This window comes from Sus scrofa, chromosome 3, assembly GCF_000003025.6.
Source record: "Sus scrofa isolate TJ Tabasco breed Duroc chromosome 3, Sscrofa11.1, whole genome shotgun sequence".
NCBI classification, from domain to species: domain Eukaryota; kingdom Metazoa; phylum Chordata; class Mammalia; order Artiodactyla; family Suidae; genus Sus; species Sus scrofa.
In genome coordinates, this window is record NC_010445.4 from 64249239 (window position 1) to 64270532 (window position 21294).

At 37.4% G+C, this 21294-nt stretch overlaps 1 protein-coding gene across 4 annotated transcripts in view; it reads right to left on the reverse strand.

Annotated features, from left to right (window-relative positions):
* Positions 1–21294, reverse strand: part of CTNNA2 (catenin alpha 2) — a 1212918-nt gene that overhangs the window by 1044166 nt on the left and 147458 nt on the right. For all 4 annotated transcript variants that reach the window (XM_021088202.1, XM_021088201.1, XM_021088200.1 and 1 more), the window contains exon 2: positions 17892–17998. In XM_021088202.1, coding sequence (XP_020943861.1) covers positions 17892–17993 — 102 coding nt within the window. In that variant the 5' untranslated portion in view covers positions 17994–17998. The remainder of the gene's footprint in view (positions 1–17891; positions 17999–21294) is intronic.

Sequence of the window (21294 nt, forward strand, 5' to 3'; positions counted from 1 at the left end):
TTACCACCTTCAGAACCTTTAGAAACAACAACAGAAAGGAAGAATTAAGTGAACCATCCTTTTTCACTCAAATTTAGGAAGTCTAAATTTAGGTGGCCAAGATACCCAAAAAAATCCTGAGAGATTAGAATTCTTGATTTTTTCTTCTTTGGGTATTATGAATTATATGAAATTAATAAATATCCTTAATAGAAAAAGTAAGCCTGACCTTGGAGTGTACCCCCAAAAAACAATTTTTATCCCCAGACCTTTTCAAAACGGCTTCAGCTAGTTTCAGGAGACAGGTGAAAGTATAGAGGGCAACCACAAAAATATACCTTTGCAAGTTGCAAGTATGTTTCTGGTCTGGGGCAAATCATTTTCCCTACATGTATTTTGAAAAAGGTTTTTTAAAATTGGTGGTGGTATTTGCTTTCATTGTATTAGCCACAACTGGCTTACTGATAATATCAATATGTGAGTAAGATCTAAATTAGAGTCGTGAGGTGAACCTAGGTAATGAGGCACTGCTGGAATGTGCTTTGTGCTTGGGTAGCCAAAGAAAAATTGGATTCCATCAGCCACAGGTGTCAGGTCATCAGATATGCACCAAAAGTTAACTTCAAGACGGAATGCAACAAAGATTGTTAATGGTCTCACGATACCCATCCTACCCTTGAACAATCAAGTTTAAGCCTTTCTTAAAGCCAGAGGTGGCTATGTGACTGTATTTTCACTGAGCTAAGATGTACGTAATACCCATATCTTTCCTTAAAAGAAAGGGCATACTCTATTTCTTTCCCACCCCCCTTTGGCTAGCTGAGACATGGATACAGTGGTGATGAATGGTCTTTTGTTGTTGTTGTTGTTGTTGTTTAAATTATATGCTTTCATTAATTAAGACAAGAGTGGTCTTGAAGCACCACAGTGAGAAAACCTTAGGGGATGGCAGATAACAAGATGTCTCAGCAACAGTGTAAATCCCTGAATTCCTGCACTACCTTGTGGATCAGGGAAACCCAATCCCTGGGTGGCCCACTTTGGACCTTTACTTAAGTGAGGAATAAATACCTACTTTAAAAAAGAGGCTATAGTTCTGTCTCTTATAGCACTGAAGAAGTCAGGGGAGCTAATGCTCATTGCTATAAATATACTCAAAGTTTTGGTGGCTTAAGAAAACAGGATTTTGAACATCAAGTCCAAAATGGTTGTCCCTTCCAGAGTGGCATGATATACTTAACGTTATGAAAGGAAAAAAACCTCCAACCAAGATTACTCTACCCAGCAAGGCTCTCATTCAGATTTGAAGGAGAAATAAAAACCTTCACAGATAAGCAAAAGCTGAGAGAATTCAGCAGCACTAAACCAGCCTTACAACAAATACTAAAGGAACTTCTATAGGCAGAAAAGAACAAGAGAAGAAGGAAAGAAAAAAGAGAAAAAACAATGAAAAAAATCCAAAGCAATTAATAAAATGGCAATAAGAACATATATATCAATAACTACCTTAAATGTTAATGGACTAAACGCCCCAACCAAAAGACGTAGACTGGCTAAATGGATACAAAAACAAGACCCATATATATATGCTGTCTTCAAGAGACCCACTTCACTTCTAGGGACACATACAAATGGAAAGTGAGAGGATGGAAGAAAATAGTTCATACAAACGGGGATCAGAAGAAAGCTGGAGAATAATACTCATATCAGACAAAATAAATCTATAATGAAGAATATTTTAAGGGACAAAGAAGGACATTACGTAATGATCAAAGGATCAATCCAAGAAGAAGATATAACAATTTTAAATATCTACCCACCCAACCTAGGTTCACCACAATACATAAGACAACTGCTAACAACCTTGAAAGGAGAAATCAATAATAACACAATCATAGTGGGGGACTTTAACACCCCACGTACAGCAATGGACAGATCAACCAGACAGAAAATCAATAAGGAAACACAGGTCCTGAATGATGCATTAAACCAGATGGACTTAATAGATATTTATAGGACATTCCATCCAAAAGCAATAGAATACACATTCTTCTCAAGTGCACATGGAACATTCTCTAAGATTGATCACATCCTAGGCTACAAATCCAACCTCAGTAACTTTAAGAAAATTGAAATCATATCAAACATCTTTTCCGATCACAACGCTATACAACTAGAAATCAACAACAAGAAAAAAACTGCAAAACACACAAACACGTGGAGACTAAACAACATGCTATTAAACAACCAATGGCTCACTCAAGAAACCAAGGAGAAAATTAAAAAATACCTAGCAGCAAATGACAACAAAGATACAACACTCCAAAACCTGTGGGATGCAGCAAAAGCTGCTCTAAGAGGAAAGTTTAAAGCAATACAGCCCACCTCAGGAAACAAGAAACAGCTCAAATAAACAAACTAAATTTACATCTCAAGCAGCTCTAGAGAGAAGAACAGACAAGACCTAAAGTTAGCAGAAGGAAAGAAATCATAAGATCAGAGCAGAAATCAATTGAATAGAAATGAAGAAAACCCTAGAAAAGATCAATGAAGTGAAAAGCTGGTTCTTCGAAAAGACCAACAAAATCGATAAACCGTTAGCCAGAATTATCAAGAAAAAAAGAGAGAGGACTCAAATCAATAAAATTAGAAATGAAAAAGAAGAAGTAACAATAGACATCACAAAAATACAAAGTATCATAAGAGACTACTACATGCAACTCCACGCCAATAAAACAGAAAACCTAGAAAAAATAGACAAATTCTTAGAAAGGTACAATCTTCCAAGACTAAAACAAGATGAAATAGAAAAGATGAACAGACCAATCACAACAACTGAAATTGAAACTGTGATTAAAAAACTTCCAACACCACAGCAATTAGACAAACAAAAGAAATAAAAGGCATCCATATAGGAAGAGAAGAGATCAAACTGTCACTGTATGCAGATGACATGATACTATACCTAGAAAACCCTAAGGACTCAACCCAAAAACTACTTGAACTGATTCATAAATTCAGCAAAGTGGCAGGATATAAGATTAACATTCAGAAGTCAGTTGCATTTCTGTATACCAGCAATGAAAAATTAGAAAAGGAATACAAAAATATGATACCTTTTAAAATTGCACCTCACAAAATCAAATACCTCAGAATACACCTGACCAAGGAGGTAAAGGACCTATATGCCGAGAACTATAAAACTTTAATCAAAGAAATCAAAGAAGATGTAAAGAAATGGAAAGATACTCCATGTTCCTGGATTGGAAAAATCAATATTGTGAAAATGGCCATACTACCCAAAGCAATCTACAGATTCAATACAATCCCTATCAAATTACCCATGACATTTTTCACAGAACTACAACAAACAATCCAAACATTTATATGGAACAACAAAAGACCCAGAATCGCCAAAGCAATCCTAAGAAACAAAAACCAAGCAGGAGGCATCACTCGCCCAGACTTCAAGAAATACTACAAAGCCACAGTCATCAAAACAGTGTGGTACTGGTACCAAAACAGACAGACAGACCAATGGAACAGAATAGAGAACCCGGAAATAAACCCTGACACCTATGGTCAATTAAGCTTTGACAGGGGAGGCAAGAACATAAATGGGAAAAAGAAAGTCTATTCAGCAAGCATTGCTGGGAACCGGGACAGCTGCATGCAAAGCAATGAAAGTAGAACACACCCTCACACCATGCACAAAAATAAACTCCAAATGGCTGAAAGACTTAAATGTAAGACAGGACACCATCAAACTCCTAGAAGAAAACATAGGCAAAACACTCTCTGACATCAACATCATGAATATTTTCTCAGGTCAGTCTCCCAAAGCAATAGAAATTAGAGCAAAAATAAACCCATGGGACCTCATCAAACTGAAAAGCTTTTGCACAGCAAAGGAAACCAAAAGAAAACAAAAAGACAGCTTACAGAATGGGAGAAAATAGTTTCAAATGATGCAACTGACAAGGGCTTAATCTCTAGAATATACAAACAACTTATACAATTCAACAGCAAAAAAGCCAATCAATCAATGGAAAAATGGGCAAAAGACCTGAATAGACATTTCTCCAAAGAAGATATACAGATGGCCAACAAACACATGAAAAAATGCTCAACATCGCTGGTTATAAGAGAAATGCAAATCAAAACTACCATGAGATACCACCTCACACCAGTCAGAATGGCCATCATTCATAAATCCACAAATAACAAGTGCTGGAGGGGCTGTGGAGAAAAGGGAACCCTCCTGCACTGTTGGTGGGAATGTAAACTGGCACAGCCACTATGGAGAACAGTTTGGAGATACCTTAGAAATCTATACATAGAACTTCCATATGACCCCACAATCCCACTCTTGGGCATCTATCCGGACAAAACTTAAAAGAGACACATGCACCTGCATGTCCATTGCAGCACTATTCACAATAGCCAGGACATGGAAACAATCCAAATGTCCATTGACAGATGATTGGATTCGGAAGAAGTGGTATACATACACAATGGAATACTATTCATCCATAAAAAAGAATGACACAATGCCATTTGCCACAACATGGATGGAGCTAGAGACTCTCCTACTGAGTGAAATGAGCCAGAAAGACAAAGACAAATACCATATGATATCACTTATAACTGGAATCTAATATGAACCACAAATGAACATCTCCTCAGAAAAGAAAATCAAGGACTTGGAGAAAAGACTTGTGGCTGCCTGATGGGAGGGGGAGGGAGGGGAGGGATCGGGAGCTTGGGCTTATCAGACACAACTTAGAATAGATTTACAAGGAGATCCTGCTGAATAGCATTGAGAACTTTGTCTAGATACTCATGTTGCAACAGAACAAATGGTGGGGAAAAAATTGTAATTGTAATGTATACATGTAAGGATAACTTGATCCCTTTGCTGTACAGTGGGAAAATAAAAAAAAAAAAAAAAAACTTCCAACAAACAAAAGGCCAGGACTAGATGGCTTCACAGTCAAATTCTATCAAACATATAGAGAAGAGGTAACACCCTACCCGTCTGAAACTATTATAAAAAATCTCGGAAGAAGGGACACTCCAAAACACATTTTCTGAGGCCACCATCACCCTGATACAAAAATCAGACAAAGATACCACAAAAAAAGAAAATTACAAGCCAATTTCACTGATGAATATCAATGCAAAAATCCTCAACAAATACCAGCAAACCAAATCCAACAACAATACATTAAAAGGATTTCACATCATGATCAAGTGGGATTTATCCCAGAGATGCAAGGGTTCTTTAATATCCACAAATCCATCAGTGTGATATACCACATTAACAACCTGAAGAATAAAAACCATATGATCCTCTCAATAGACACAGAAAAAAAGCCTTGACAAAATCAACACCCATTTCTGATAAAAACCCTTCAGAAAGTGGGCATAGCAGGAACCTACCTCAACATGATAAAGGCCATATATGACAAACCCACAGCGAACAGCATTCTCAATGGTGAAAAGGTGAAAGACTTCCCACTGAGATCAGGAACAAGACAAGGATGTCCACTCTCACCCCTACTATTCAACATAGTTTTGGAAGTCCTAGCCACAGCAATCAGAGAAGTAAAATAAATAAAAGGAATGCAAATTGGAAAGGAAGAAGTAAAACTATCACTATTTGAAGATGACATGATACTATACCTACAGAATCCTAAGGACTCTACCAGAAAACTGTTAGAGCTCATCCACGAACTTGGCAAAGTTGCAGGATACAAAAGTAATACACAGAAATCGACAGCATTTCTATACATTAACAATGAAAGAGCAGAAAAAGAAATTAGGGAAGCAATCCTGTTTACCACCGCATCCAAGAGAATAAAATACCTAGGAGTAAACCTACCTAAAGAGACAAAGACCTGTACTCTGAAAACTATAAGCCACTGATGAAAGAAATCAAAGATGACACAAACAGATGGAAAGATATACCATGCTCGTGGATTGGAAGAGTTAATATTATCAAAATGACTATACTACCTAAGGCAATCTACAGATTCAATGCAATCCCTATCAAGTTACCAAGGACATTTTTCACAGAACTCAAACAAAATACTTTAAAGTTTGTTTGGATGCACAAAAGACCCAGAATAGCCAAAGACATCCTTAAAAAGAAAAAGGGAGCTGGAGGATTCAGGCTCCTGGACTTCAGACTATACTACAAAGCAACAGTCATCAAAATCATATGGTACTGGCACAAAGACAGAAATATAGATCAGTGGAACAGGATAGAAAGCCCAGAATTAAACCCTAGTACCTACAGCCAACTAATCTATGACAAAGGAGGCAAGAATACACAATGGAGAAAAGACAGCTTGTTCAGTAAGTGGTGCTAGGAAAACTGGACAGCCACATGGAAAAGAATGAAATTGGAACACTCCCTAACACCATACACAAAAATAAATTCCAAATGGATAAAAGACCTAGATATAAGACCAGACACTATAAAACTCTAGAGGAAAACATAGGCCAAGCCCTCTCTGACATAAATGACATCAACATCTTCTCAGATCCACCTCTTAGAGTTTTGACAATAAAAACAAAAATAAACAAATGGGACCTAATCAAACTTAAAAGTTTCTGCACAGCAAAGGAAACCCTAAACAAAATGAAAAGACAACCCACGGAATGGGAGAAAATCTTTGCAAATGAATCGACTGACAAAGGAGTCATCTCCAAAATTTATAAACAACTTCTGCAGCTCCATACCAAAAAAACAAGCAACCCCATCAAAAAATGGGCAGAAGATCTAAACAGACAATTCTCCAAAGAAGACATATAGATGGCGAAAAAACACATGAAAAGTGTTTAACATCACTCATTATTAGAGAAACACAAATCAAAACCATGATGAGGTATCACCTGACACCAGCCAGAATGGCCATCATCCAAAAGTCTACAAACAAGTGCTGGAGAGGGTGTGGAGAAAAAGGAATCCTAGTACACTGTCGGTGGGATTGTACATTGGTGCAACCACTGTGGAAAGCAGTATGGAGATTCCTCAGAAAACTAAACATAGAACTACCATTTGACCCAGCAATCCCACTCCTGGGCATCTATCCAGAGAAAACCACGACTCGCAAAGACACATGTACTCTGATGTTCATTGCAGCACTCTTTTCAATAGCCAAGTCATGGAAACAACCTAAATGTCCATCAACAGAGGAGTGGATCAAGAAGAAGTGGTACATATACACAATGGAATATTACTCAGCCATTAAAAAGAACGAAATACTAGCGTTTTTAGCAACATGGATGGACCTAGAAATTATCATGTGAAGTGAAGTCAGCCATACAATGAGACACCAACATCAAATGCTTTCACTGACATGTGGAATCTGAAAAAAGGACAGACCAAACTCCTTTGTAGAACAGATGCTGACTCACAGACATTGAAAAACTTATGGTTTCTGGAGGAGACAGTTTGGCAGGTGGGGGGGATGTGCTTGGGCTGTGGGATGGAAATCCTGTGAAATCAGATTGTTATGATCATTATACAACTACAAATGTGATAAATTCATTTGAGTAATTAAAAAAAAAATGCTTGTCCCTTCCTTTTCTATAGTCAGGCCCACTGTCTGGAGTAGGTAATTCAAGCAGTGATTCAGATTTCCAGTATCTTTCCATTTTCTGGTTCCACCAGCTTCCACATGTGGTTTCCATGCCTGGATTCATCTGCATCAAGCCTTACAAAGGGCAGAAGCCCCAAAGACACACAGGAGTCTTTACTGGGTCAGGACATGGTATGAACCTCTCCCACTCACATTCCATGCCTGCACCTCCCTACAAGTAAGGTTGGAGAGAGTGGTCATGTCTTGAGCCTAGAGAGGATAAGAAACAGGTGTGTTAAAGGTTCCCTGGGATCTGCCATGACATTCAAATCATACTAGAGCTATTTTACAGAGAGATTAACAAAGTAAACTTTTAAAATTCTGTTATTTACTTTCTTACTCCAGCCAATCTTGGGATATACCTGAATTAGTCACCTTGCTGTCTGCTCAGTCTTGATGTAAAGAATTTTAAAGGAACATCTGAAAATCTCCTGTATCGGCAGTTACTGAGTATCATCCATATTTGTGTTGGTTAATCACCTACGACTATCTTAACAGTGATAATGATTCCAGGAAGGATATACAAGGTACAATAACCAGATGGTCATGGTTTTTTGGGTATCTAAAAGAACAGAGAAAAACTAATGATGAATAGAATGAAAACAAAAAGTACAAATCAGAATACTAAAACTAGTCCATGGGAGTTCCTGTTGTAGCTCAGTGAAAACAAATCTGACTAGGATCCATGAGGACAGAGGTTCATTCCCCAACCTTGTGCAATGGGTTAACGATTCGGCATTGCTTGAGCTGTGGTGTAGGCTGCAGATGTGGCTCGGATCCCGTGTTGCTGTGCCTGTGGTGTAGGCAAGCAGCTATAGCTCCAATTCAACCCCTAGCTTGGGAACCTCCCTCCATATGCCGTGGGTGTGGGCCTATAAAAACAAACAAAACAATCAAACAAACAACAACAAAAACGTCCATGAAGTCAAGATCAGCCACTAGTTCTGCTATTAGGAAGCTCACTACCTATTCACCTAGAGTAGTTTACAAAAGAAAATAAATTTGGCATCCTTTCGGTATCTATCTACCAAAGTGGTTTGATGTTAGCAACATTGAATAAGAAAATATTTCGCACAATTAAAATCTCGGTTTTCTATTGTGTTTAGCTCTTTTAAATCTTGGAATACTTTATTAATACCCATGCCTGTTCTTTCATACAAACACTCATTGCAAAGGGTAAAGTTTGGAAACTATTTAAAAATATATGAGACCCCAAAATAGTCTAAAAAAATTTAATACTGGTGAAAATCATTTTTACCATGCTTGAATAGGTCAGCTTAAGAGAATTTTCACCTCATCTTTTTATAAAATTCCCCTAGGGGATGAAAACAAGTTTGAAAAGTTTCAGTCAACAGTGTAAATTGAGAGTTCTTGTTAAATTAGCCATTGAAAACCGCAGTTTAGAATGAAATTACCATCTTAGCCATTACCACGAGGTTCCACAGTACATTTACAACAGCTATGTTTTGTAATAACACCATATTCAAGGAATTTATACACTTTTTATTTTTAAACTTTACTATGCTGCAGGAGATCTTAAATCAAGCACATTTTCTACTTTCCCTTTCATTTTTCAAAGCCCAGATAATAATATGACAATAATTAATAATACTCTTAGGATGATAAAGCACAAAATTACCAGTAAAAATACTGACCAGTCGAAATGACATTCTCCTAAGCTCGTTAATTTTTTAAAATATACTTTTGAAAATTATTTTTAAGTATGGTTAATTTATAGTGTCTGTGTTAGTTTCAAGTATATAGCAATTCCCAAATCATAATCTCATTACTTGTATTCAAATCCTGCTTTTATTTAGTTATTTATTTATTTTTAAATGACTTTATTTTTTCCATTATAGTTGGTTTACAGTGTTCTGTCAATTTCTACTGTACACCAAAGTGACCCAGTCGCACATGCATACGCAATGTGTATATGTATATATACACATTCTTTTTCTCACATTATCCTCCATCATGCTCCATCACAAATGACTAGATACAGTTCCCAGTGCTATACAGCAGGGTCTTATTGCTTATCCATCCCAAAATGCAATAGTTTGCATGTATTAACACCAAATTCCCAGTCCATCCCACTCCCCTCCCCCGCCCCTTGGCAACCACAAGCCTGTTCTCTAAGACCACAAATTTCTTTTCTGTGGAAAGGTTCATTTTGCCATATATTAGATTCCAGATAGAAGTGATATCATATGGTATTTGTCTTTCTCTTTCTGACTTACTAAACTTAGTATGAGAGTCTCTAGTTCCATCCATGTTGCTGTAAATGGCATTATTTTGTTCTTTTTTATGGCTGAGTAGTAGATTCGATATAATCCCTATCAAATTACCCCTGACATTTTTCACAGAACTAGAACAAACAATCCAAAAATTTATATGGAACTCTTAAAGACCCACAATTGACAAAGCAATCCTGAGAAACAAAAACCAAGCAGGAGACATTACTCTCCCAGACTTCAGGAAATATTACAAAGCTACAGTAATCAAGACAGTGTGGTACTGGTACCAAAACAGACAGATAGACCAATGGAACAGAACAGAGAAACCAGAAATAAACCAGACACCTACGGTCAATTAATCTTTGACACAGGAGGCAAGAATATAAAATGGGAAAAAGACAGTCTTTTCAAGAGGTGGTGTTGGGAAAACTGGACAGCTGCATGTAAATCAGATCCTGTTTTTAATATATATTACTTTTTTTTCTTTAACAAGGAAAGATACAGAGGTTTTAAAGCTACGGTGTTTTAGTTCATTCATTCACCCATAAAAACTTCTACTAAAGGAGCTCCCATTGTGGTGCAGGGGAAACAAATCTGACTAGTATCCATGAGGATGTGAGTTCGATCCCTGGCCTCACTCTGTGGGCCAGGACTCTGGTGTTTCCATGAGCTGTGGTGTAGGTTGCAGATGCGGCTTGGATCCTGAGTTGCTGTGGCTGTGGTGTAGGCTGGCAGCTGCAGCTCTGATTCGACCCCAGCCTGGGAACTTCCATATGCTGTGGATGTAGCCCTAAAAAGAAAAACAAGCAAACAAACAAACGAAACCTTCTATTAAAGACAGATAAACTGAAACAATTTTTGAGGCAAGAAAAATATCATCCAAAAATTCAAATGGGAGTTGGCATGGAAATAACTTCAAAACAGGAAAAATAACTGGAAACAGGTTAACCAAACTATACCTAAAACTGATCATATAAACAAGCTCATTGGTGCACCCATCATTTGCTTTTAGAACATCCTTTACTTTTCATACAATTCTAACCCTTTGACAAGGATGAATGACCAACTTATTGCAACACTGTAGCATCACCATGGAAACCATCCAAATGTATTAATCTTCAATCTCCTGCATAAAACATGAATTAAGTTAGTTCCAATAATGATATTGTCTGGACAGATGGTAGACGAATACAATGAAACTTCATTTTATACTTAGATTCTTTAGGTAAATTCATACACAAAATATTCTGTACAGAGTATAAGAGAGTCTATGATACAGCATTAAAAGGTACACACTGACTGAATTCCCAGAAGTTATTTCATTTCTGAGTGTCAATTTATTTCTAGAATCACTTTCAGCTTTAAATCTCCTGATTTTAAATTTAAATCTGATTCTCTGACTTTGAAAACACCAAGGAATTTAACTATTGTTGTGAGTCACACAGAGGTAACTCTTATATAAGGATTTAATATTGAGTGGGGGAGAACATCAAGTATTTTTCTAAAGTACAAAATTGAATTTTTTAAAATTTGAAAGAACATTTAAAGTATATGATGTTCTAATTATTTAGCTTTTGAGATAATTATTACCTTTTTGAGTAAAATTTTTAAAAGATCTAACTATAGAAGACTTTAGGGCTTAGTATAATAGGGCCCCATGGACATTACAGAAAATAATACTAGACATGATTAAAGAGAGCTCCTCTTCTCAGGAGGTTCTTTCCCCATCAGGCCAATTTGGAACAGCTCATTAAACATCAATGTTGTTCTTTAGCCAGATGCTTAGGGTTATTTCTTAAGTTGCATATTCATCTTTCTACAGAGAAAAAAGGAACAAAATTTCAGCAAATTTCATCCTGTCCTATTGTGAGGCCTGAGCTTCAGTAGCTTACTAAAAAGGTGAAGGCTGAATTTTCAATAAATTCAGAGGTTCCTGCTTTTGTAATCTTTGGTTAAATGCAATACACCAATCATTCTTCTTCTAAATCTACATTAAAATGTTTTTTTTTTTCCTAAAGAAAATATCCAATGAATTCCTATTTTATATGTGGTGCCCTTGGTATCACTGGATAGTAATTCCATCAAGTAAGCCACTACTATGAAATAAAAAACCATTACTATCAAGCCATTACTGCCAAGTAATAAACAAACTTTTATAAACTATGAGAATAGCATCAGATTATTTACCAATTACTGCAATGTGCCATCCCATATGCCACTTTGATAATTCTATGTTGTATCTATAATATGAGGAGAGACTAAGTAACCAATTCAGGTACCAGCGTGCATACTGGACTCGCGATCAAGCCTTCCTGACTCCAAAGCCTGTGTATACATAATCACTACTTCGACAGTATGAAATTAACCACAGTATTGTACATTAAAAATCTACAAAATGAATGTGCATTTTACATAGTGAAATAATTGGCCTTATACTTTTTTTAATTACAAAGATAATATTTTCCCATTTGATCTCAAGCTGTTTTGAATAAAGCTATTTATTTTTATATATTTATCCTATATCTGGCCATCTAATCCTATTCTCATATTAATTTTGATGTTACACAATAATATTATAAAAGGAAGATTTTATGAGGACTATTCATATGTTTTCATGGTATATTCCTTCATTTTAAAAGCTTGATCTTATTCCTATTTAGAGTTTTACTAGAAATGACTACAAAATTCTATCAAATGGCTTTTTAGTAGCTCAGGGTATAATCTATTGAGGTACTAAAATGTTTTTGTTTCCTGATGATAGGCTATCATTATATTCCTAGAAAAGTCCTATCTTGTTATACATATGGTCACAGACACAGCTTGGATCTGGTGTTGCTGTGGCTGTGGCATAGGCCAGTGGCTACAGCTCTGATTCAACCCCCAGCCTGGGAACCTCCATAAATAAAAGGTGTGGCCCTAAAAAAAGACAAAAATCATTTAATTTAATGTCTGGAATTTTTAATATTAAAGTTATGATTCTTCAAAAAGTACTGAAGGGCTGCTAGTCTTTGTCTATGGTTGAAACAGAACTTTAAATAACACTGCAATTATCAATTCCTTAAATAGCTAATAATATTCAGCTAGGCATCCATCTATTCTGGTGCTTTTTGATAATATATTTTTAAACAGCTTTCCAATATTTATATGACTTATTCCAGTTTTCCCCCTCCCTCTTGTATTACTTTTGGCTATTTAAATGTTTCTAGGAAGTTATTCCTTATTTCCTTCCTCTAGGTTTTCATGTTACATAGGGATAGAGCTTTATGTAATATTCTACTATGCTTCTTTTGATCTCTCTTGTTTCTGGAGTTCTTTCTGCTTTCTCATTCATCATTTTATATATTCTTTCTCTCTATATTTTCCATAATCTGTTCCTTGAGGGATGTTTATTGGCCATTTCGAAGAATAATCAAATTTTGAATTTATTTAACCCTTTTAAATTTTGTATTCTATTTTAGTGATTCCAGATTTTATTGTCATTAAGTTATTTTTCTAGTTTCTTTTGATGGTCTCTTTCTAACCTCTTAAGACAAATACTTAGCTTATTTTCACCTTTTGCTTTCATAAAAAGGGCATTTAAAGCTAAAGTTCTGTAATGAGCACAGCTTTTACTGGGTGTGTATATTTTGCTAGGAAGAGATCATCTTTTTCATTAACTCATATATAGTTTGTAATTTCCCTTTGGTTTTAAGAGTTATCTGAGTGGTTCTTAATTTCCTAATAAATTTTTTACTTTTCTAATAAAGTTGCCAAATACAGTTTTTCCCTTCCTAATAAAGCTTAGTATCACAGAATGTGGCTGATTAAAGATCTCTACTTTCTTGAATTTATAAAAAGTTCAGGCATCTTTCTCAAGGTCTAAAATTCATAAAAATGAATCTCCTTTCATTTGAAATTGTATGATTTCCGTAATGTAAAAATTTTCCAAAAAGAATCTTACCATTTCGACATTGTACCATCTCACATACATTATGACTGAAATGAGATGAAGCTTTATTGACTACTTTAAATACTTATCAACTGTAAATTCCTAATGTCTTTTTTTTATGACAGGGGATGGATTTTACTGAGAACACCTTAACTTCTGGTGTTTATTTCATCCCTATCCAGCTTTATCAGATGCTGTAAGATGGCTATGTGCCTACTGTGTCACCAAATACCGCCATGAATTTTATTCAGTTCATAAAGTTGTGTGTGTGTGTCTGATACTTGTGGGGTCTTTGCTTAGTTTTTTCCTATAATTTCCACCTTTTGCTTTAAATGGTGAGCATGGAGTTTATAACTAATATTTTCTTATGTCTCCTTACTTACTCATATGTCCTCCAAGAGTCAACAATCATATCAGTCCTTTCATTAAGAATTTATTCCAGGAGTTCCCGTCATGGCGCAGTGGTTAACGAATCCGACTAGGAACCATGAGGTTGCGGGTTCGGTCCCTGCCCTTGCTCAGTGGGTTAACGATCCGGCGTTGCCTTGAGCTGTGGTGTAGGTTGCAGATGCGGCTCGGATCCGGAGTTGCTGTGGCTCTGGCGTAGGCTGGCAGCTACAGCTCCGATTCGACCCCTAGCCTGGGAACCTCCATATGCCGCGGGAGCAGCCCAAAGAAATAGCAAAAAGACAAAAAGACCAAAAAAAAAAAAAAAGAATTTATTCCAGGGGAGGGAATGGTGAGTCTTGATAACATAGCCAAATAATACGATGAAATAATATCTAGAGAAGGCTGTCACAAAAGTAAAATTTTTTTTGAGACACTCCTTTTTTTTTTTCCAATCAGTGTAGGAACACTAGGAAGAAAGGTAAGCCGTTTAGATATTAGGAGACATTGGAAGGAGGTTAAGATTAGATAGTGCTAACTCACTGCTTGAAATTCAACAAGACTTTAAAGCATACTACTGTATTAACTCAAAAAATGTAAACTGGCTCTAAAGATGTAGGAAAAGCCCATCACCAAGGATGCAGGTACACTCCACAGGCTTAGAAAGGGAAGGAACTTCCTCCTTCAGCAGCACAGCCCTACCAATACATCAGTTTTAGGACTTATGACCCCTAGAATTGTATGATGATAAACGTGTGTGGTTTTCAGCCACAGAGATAGTGGCAATTTGCTACAGTAGCAATTAGAAACATATCAACATACAAATGCTGGGTCTGGGAAGTAGGGTGCTACAGTAACAAATATCTGAAAATGCAGATGTGGCTCTGAACTGATAATGGGCAGAGGCTGGAAAAATTTGGAGGCTCATGATAGAAAGATCTTAGATTACCTTAAACAGATAGTTAGTAAAAATATGGGTGTTAAAGGTCCTGCTGGTAAAGACTCAGAAGGATGTGAAGTGGAGCGTGGTAGGGAAAGTCTTTATCATCTTAGAGAATATCTAAATCATTATAAACAGACTGTCAAAGAAGATGAAGGTAAGGGCTCAGAAAGAAATGAGGAACATGCTATTAGAAACTGGGTGGGGAGTTCCCTTCGTGGCTCAGGCTCAGTGGTTAACAAATCCGACTAGGAACCATGAGGTTGCGGGTTCGATCTCTGGCTTTCTTCAGTGGGTTAAAGGATCCGGTGTTGTCATGAGCTGTGGTGTAGGTTGCAGGTGCGGCTCGGATCCACGGTTTTTGCTGTGGCTCTGGCGTAGGCCAGAGGCCACAGCTCCGATTCAACCCCTAACCTGGGAACCTCCATATGCCGCGGGAGCGGTCCAAGAAATGGCAAAAAAAAAAAAAAAAAAAAAAGAAAGAAAGAAAGAAAAAGAAAAAGAAAAAGAAACTGGGAGAAAAGGAATATTTGTTATAGAGAGGCAGAAAGCTTTGGTGAATTGCTGCCTACAGTTACGTAGAAATCAGAATTACAAGTGATGAACTTGGAGAGTTAGCAGAGGAGATTTCCAAACACAGTGCTGAAGAAGTGGCCTCCTTTCTTCTTCATGCTCATAGCAAAGTGTTAGAGGAAAGAAACAAATTGAGGTAAGAATTATTAAGCTAAAAGGAACCAGGACCCAAGGATTTAGAAACTTAGCCTATGCAGATTGTAGGTGAGTGTTAAAATTAGAAGTCTCCCTTTCAGGAAAGTGTGTTCTGGAGAAAAAGCCAATTTGGTGTCTGGATAACTTTCGGCTGGTGCCTAGGAAGGATTAAAACCTTAGAATATTCATTCAGCCAGGCAGCTCTTGTAGAGATGGGACACAGGATTCATGGATCCCATGTCATTTCAGTAGAGGCCAACCATGGAAATGAAATTATCCAAACTTGTGAAGAAGCCTGTTTTCTAACAGAGAAAACCCCAGACGTATACAAGAGAGAACCATATTTCTCAAGAATGTTATATCAGTAGAAACACTGCCAATTTGGACTGAAAAAAAAAAAAAAAAAACAGAGAAAGATGAAATTCAAAAAAGCTGTTGGACTCTTAAAATTATACAGGCAAGGAACACTCAGCTGAAAATACATGCTAACCTTCATGAAAAAGGATTAACAATTCTTAGGGTGAAGAAAAGGCCCAGAGGGCAGAGCCTTGAGCTGCATAGTGTTATTCCTAGACTGTGAAATCTAAATAAGTTTGCCTGGCTGGACTTCTAAATTGCTTGAGACTGGTAACTCTATTTTTTTTCTTTCCCTTCCACTTTCTCCCTTTTAAATGGCAATGTCTGTAACTGTTAACTCAAGCCTGTCTCACCCATGCATTTTAAGAACATAGAATTTGTTTTCTAATTCCATAGGTACATAAATGGAGAGAAATTTTGCTTGAGCATGCATAATAACTAGATCCTTACCCATACCTGATTTAGATGATAGATTTAGAATTTTTAAGCCAATGAATTCAGATGAGATTTTGGTTTGCAATCTTTTGAGGATGTTGTGAGTAAGTTTTGTGTGGGAAGGATGTGAATTGGGGGTGGGGGTGGACAGAGGGCAGACTATGGTTGAATAAAGATCCCCAAAGATGTCCATGTTCCAATCTCTGGAAATTCAGAGTATGCTACCTAAAATGGCAAGAGAGACTTGTCAGATGTGACTTGGTCACAGATCTTGAGAAGAGAAGATTATTCTAGTGTCTGAGTGGACCCAGTGTAATCACAAGAGTCCTTATAAGTGGGAGACGGGATAAAATATGAGGACAGGAGCAGAGAACAGAGACAGAGAGAAATATGAAGACACTATACTGCTGGCTTGCATTTTGGAGGAAGGGGCCAGAGAAAGGAGTGGCCTTTAGAACATGGAAAAGGCAAAAAAAAAAAAAGGATTTTCTGCTGGAGCCTCCAGAAGGAGTGCAACTCTGCCAACAACTTGATGCTATAGCTTCTGACCTCCAGACCCATAAGATAATAAATCTGTGATGCTATAAGCCCCTAAGTCCATGGTAATTTACTATAGTGGCCATAGGAAACCAATGTAAGATGTCTCTACTTAATTGGATATAACATTTCTCTACAAATATACTATAAAAATTTTTAATTTTCACATTCCATGAGATTCTTATTAGCTATCACAAAGAATATGTTTTGCAAGATGAAAAAAAATTAACTTTTAAAACTTAAAAGTCCTGAGGGTATTTTTTTCTGTGAACAGTCATCTTGTGGAAATGTGACAACATGGAAATGGGACATTTCATTGTGCCAACGTGATGCACTTTCCCTTGTAACCTAAAGAAAAGGTAATTCAATAAATATGCTTTGCTCTTAAAGAGTCAATACAGTTCTATGCAACTGCATTAGCATGTGAAAGTAAGCTAAGGGGTGATTTATTTAGACTTTGAATCCATTACTGCAAATGAGAGTCCCCTTCACCAAAGCCTCCTCTTTAATGATCTCATCAACTTAATTTCAAAAATCACATGAAGAGTTTTTTAAAAGGCACTCCAAACCTTATTGGGCAATAAAACTGTCCACAGTTCAGGCAGGAATATATATCTCGTAATCAGCATTATAGTATGACTTAAGCATGCATAAGGATTTCTAGTTCTTTGAAAAGTCATGATATAGTCATAATGGAAACATGCATATGTAACCAAGTATTTCAAAGCATCTCTTACCTGTGTGACGAGTGGCTCCAAAAGCCTTTCCACTGTCAGTGTCCGGATTTCCAAACTTTTGGGGTCCCATTTTAAAATGATAGGTGAAGTTGCTGAAGTCATGCTCCCTATAAAAACACACATTAACCATTAGAAACAATGATTGCAGAAATAGTCTATTGCCTCTGGGGTCCAAAAGTCACCAAAACTCAGAACCTACTTGAAGAGGATCTGTCCTGTCCAACTTAGAGATGAGGAAATCATCTGAGCTGGTGATAGGATCAGACAGAAAAATGGATGTTTCCTGAGGACAGCTGAATAGGTTAGACATATTCTTGAGGCCCAGTGGACACTGAAACATTTCACTCATTCAGTGGTTAGTACACATATTCACCTGCTACATGTTGGCAAAGAATTGGACCTGGCTCTTGAGTACCTGATGGTTTCCAGGGAGAAGTAACCAATTATACCTCAGTGTGATCTGTGCTGGGATCAAGGGATATAGAGAGGGCCATAAGAGAACTGAGAAAAGGACAGCAAAGTCAGTCTGGGGAAACCAACAAGGACTTTCAGGAAGCACAATAAACCCATCATGACCACTCAACGAGGGGACCCCATGTCCTAACAAAAGGCTTCTTTGCTTTCCACACATTGACTAACCGGTGAAGATATCATGCTTCCCGGAGAAACTGAGTTTCATTCTTTTAAGCAGGAAAGATACCTTGCAAGATGCACGGCAATGATTCTGAAAATTAGCTTACTGCTGCTGTCATTCTCTCTGATTACTTACACATTTACATTCTTGTTCCATTAAATGAGTGTCTGATAAGGTTATTTATTTCATTCTAAAGCAGTCCTCTCCTACCTAAGAATCATGGATGCGCGGGTAGCAGCCTCCCACATACCAAGCACACAATATGGCCCCACGGAGTAAATTAAACATTCTGTCAAGGGTGTGTTTCTCACTGAGAAATTGACTGCTCTTGGCTGAATAGATTTTGACAACTAACCACTGGACAAGCAACCTTAGACCGTACAACCTGAAATCCGAATCATTTGCTTTCATACCATCATAAATCAAACTTCAAAGCTGTTTTCTGCTTTTGAATCAATGTCCCCACTCAGTTCCAGTCTTATCATTCAATGTATATAATTATTGCTATTAGAATTAACACTACAAAGAAGGCCTATCACATGCCTCTTCACTGCCCTGCTTCAGCTAATCCTTTTGCAAACAGACCCAACAAATTTCCTTCTGGAAAAAAAAAAAAAAAGGCGAAGACACAGTGTACTGGTATTTTACCTCTCTCCAAATGCCATGTTTTAAATAAACTAAGCAGAGCGATCCAATATAGACTGATTTAGATTTGGGCTCTTACACAACAATAGTTGGCACGGATGTGCTGCCTATCCTCCAAAAACCCTAAAAACACTTTACACATTTCCCATTCACACTACCAACTGCCACCTAGCAGCTCGGATGTGCCCAGAATTCTGCTGCCAGGCAGCACACCTTCCTGTGCTGAGGAAGGATGAAGGTGCCAGATGCTTTCTTATCCAAACAGGACACCTTCATCCCTACTGAAGCCAGATCTACCTTAGTAATTTGGTACTTAGGGCACAATGATTGCAAGTTTCTGAAGAAGTCCCCTGAAAACCTCTTTCAAACTCTGATGGAATAATGAGTGGAGTAATAATGATAATGCACAAGGAGGACCCTTAGTGAAGTAGTGAGGTCACCTTTTTTTTTCTTTTTCTTTTTAGGACCACACCTGCAGCATATGGAAGTTCCCAGACTAAAGGCTGAATCAGAGCTGCCACTGCAGACCTATGCCACAGCCACAGGGACACCAGATTCAAGCTGCTTCTGCGACCTATGCCGCAGCTTGAGGCAACGCTGGACCCTTAACCCACTGAGCAAGGCCAGGGATCAAACCTACATCCTCTTTGATACTAGTCAGGTTCTTAACCCACTGAGCCACAGTGGGAACTCTTTTTTTTTTTTTTTTTGGTAGTGACATCATCTTAACACATCAGTGAAAGGTATTGAGTGGGATGGTGTAGAGAATCACCACTACTACATGGCACGCTTGTGCCTATAAGCTGGTGGACCAAGGAGGGCACACAAAACCTTTTCTGCATGTTTCAATTTATAACTGTGAAGAAATGATGCACAATGTATATATGTATAACTGAATCCCTTTGTTGTAAAGTAGAAATTATTACAGAATTATAAATTAACTCCAATAAAATTAAAAAAAAAAGAAATGACGCTCAAAAATTCTGTGGTGAGAAACAAAAATGCTGGGATGCTCACATTGGATACACAAATCCAGCCTGCATCAAGGGGAAATGGAAGATATTGAACAAAGACCTCACACCAACCGCAAGCCAAGAAGGAGAGTTAGATACAGCAGAGCCTTGGGATCCCGAAGGTCACAGAGGCTTTATAAATCTAAAACTGAAAGTACAACAGTTATCAGGCAGATCACTTGACTTGATTTATTCCTTTGGGGATCAATCTTTTCAGCCACTTCTTGTGGCAGAGTTAAAATTCAAGAGTAAAAGGCAAGGAAAGGTTATATGGTATTCATTTGTCGAAGGGAAAATCTAGTCATAGAAATGCATTCCTTTGTGTGAGACAAGCAAATCAGCTCAAGAAGAAGAGGGCAAATGAAGTGCGTGGTCACACACACCCACCTTTCATGCTTCAAAGGAACATGTCTCCAATCCATACTAGGCATCTGTATAATGAATGCAGTCTGTTTCACACAGACAACAGATTCCAAGAGAACCACATCTTTTTTTTTTTTTAATCAATGATTGAAAAAAAAAAAACCTGCATATTTTATTACTTTTGGTAGGGAAACTTAGAATACTGGACTAGATTCAATGAAAGAGTGACAAACAGGGGTTCTAAAAACCCAGACACAACTGGGTTGTCCTGGTCTATACATCATGATTTTACAAGCCCAGTAACAAGCTCTTAGCCATTTATTTAGTCTCTAAGATGTTCTTCTTGAAAAGTATCAAACTGCATATCCATGGAAGGTGATAAAACAACCTATCTGGTAATAACTGAGATAATTTCAGACTCTCTCCATGGGCTTAAGAAAGAGGCATGGCCCAGATGCTAGCAACCATTTATCACTCACAACAAAAAAAAGTAAAACCTGACAAAAAGACTCAACAGCATAAAACCAGTTCCCTTAGGAGCAGCCAAGGGTCAAGGGCTTTGTTTCTTTGGACAGTGTCCTGATAAACAGAAAATCTCTCCAGGCGCCCTTGCCAATTCCTTCAAGGGACAAATATGTTAATACAATGCATGAGTCACTACAGAAATTCCCCTTTCCAGATGATCCTGGAAAATGTCTTTTGAACCCTCTGCCTCACCCTTCTGAGTTTTCACCATTTCTTCTACTGT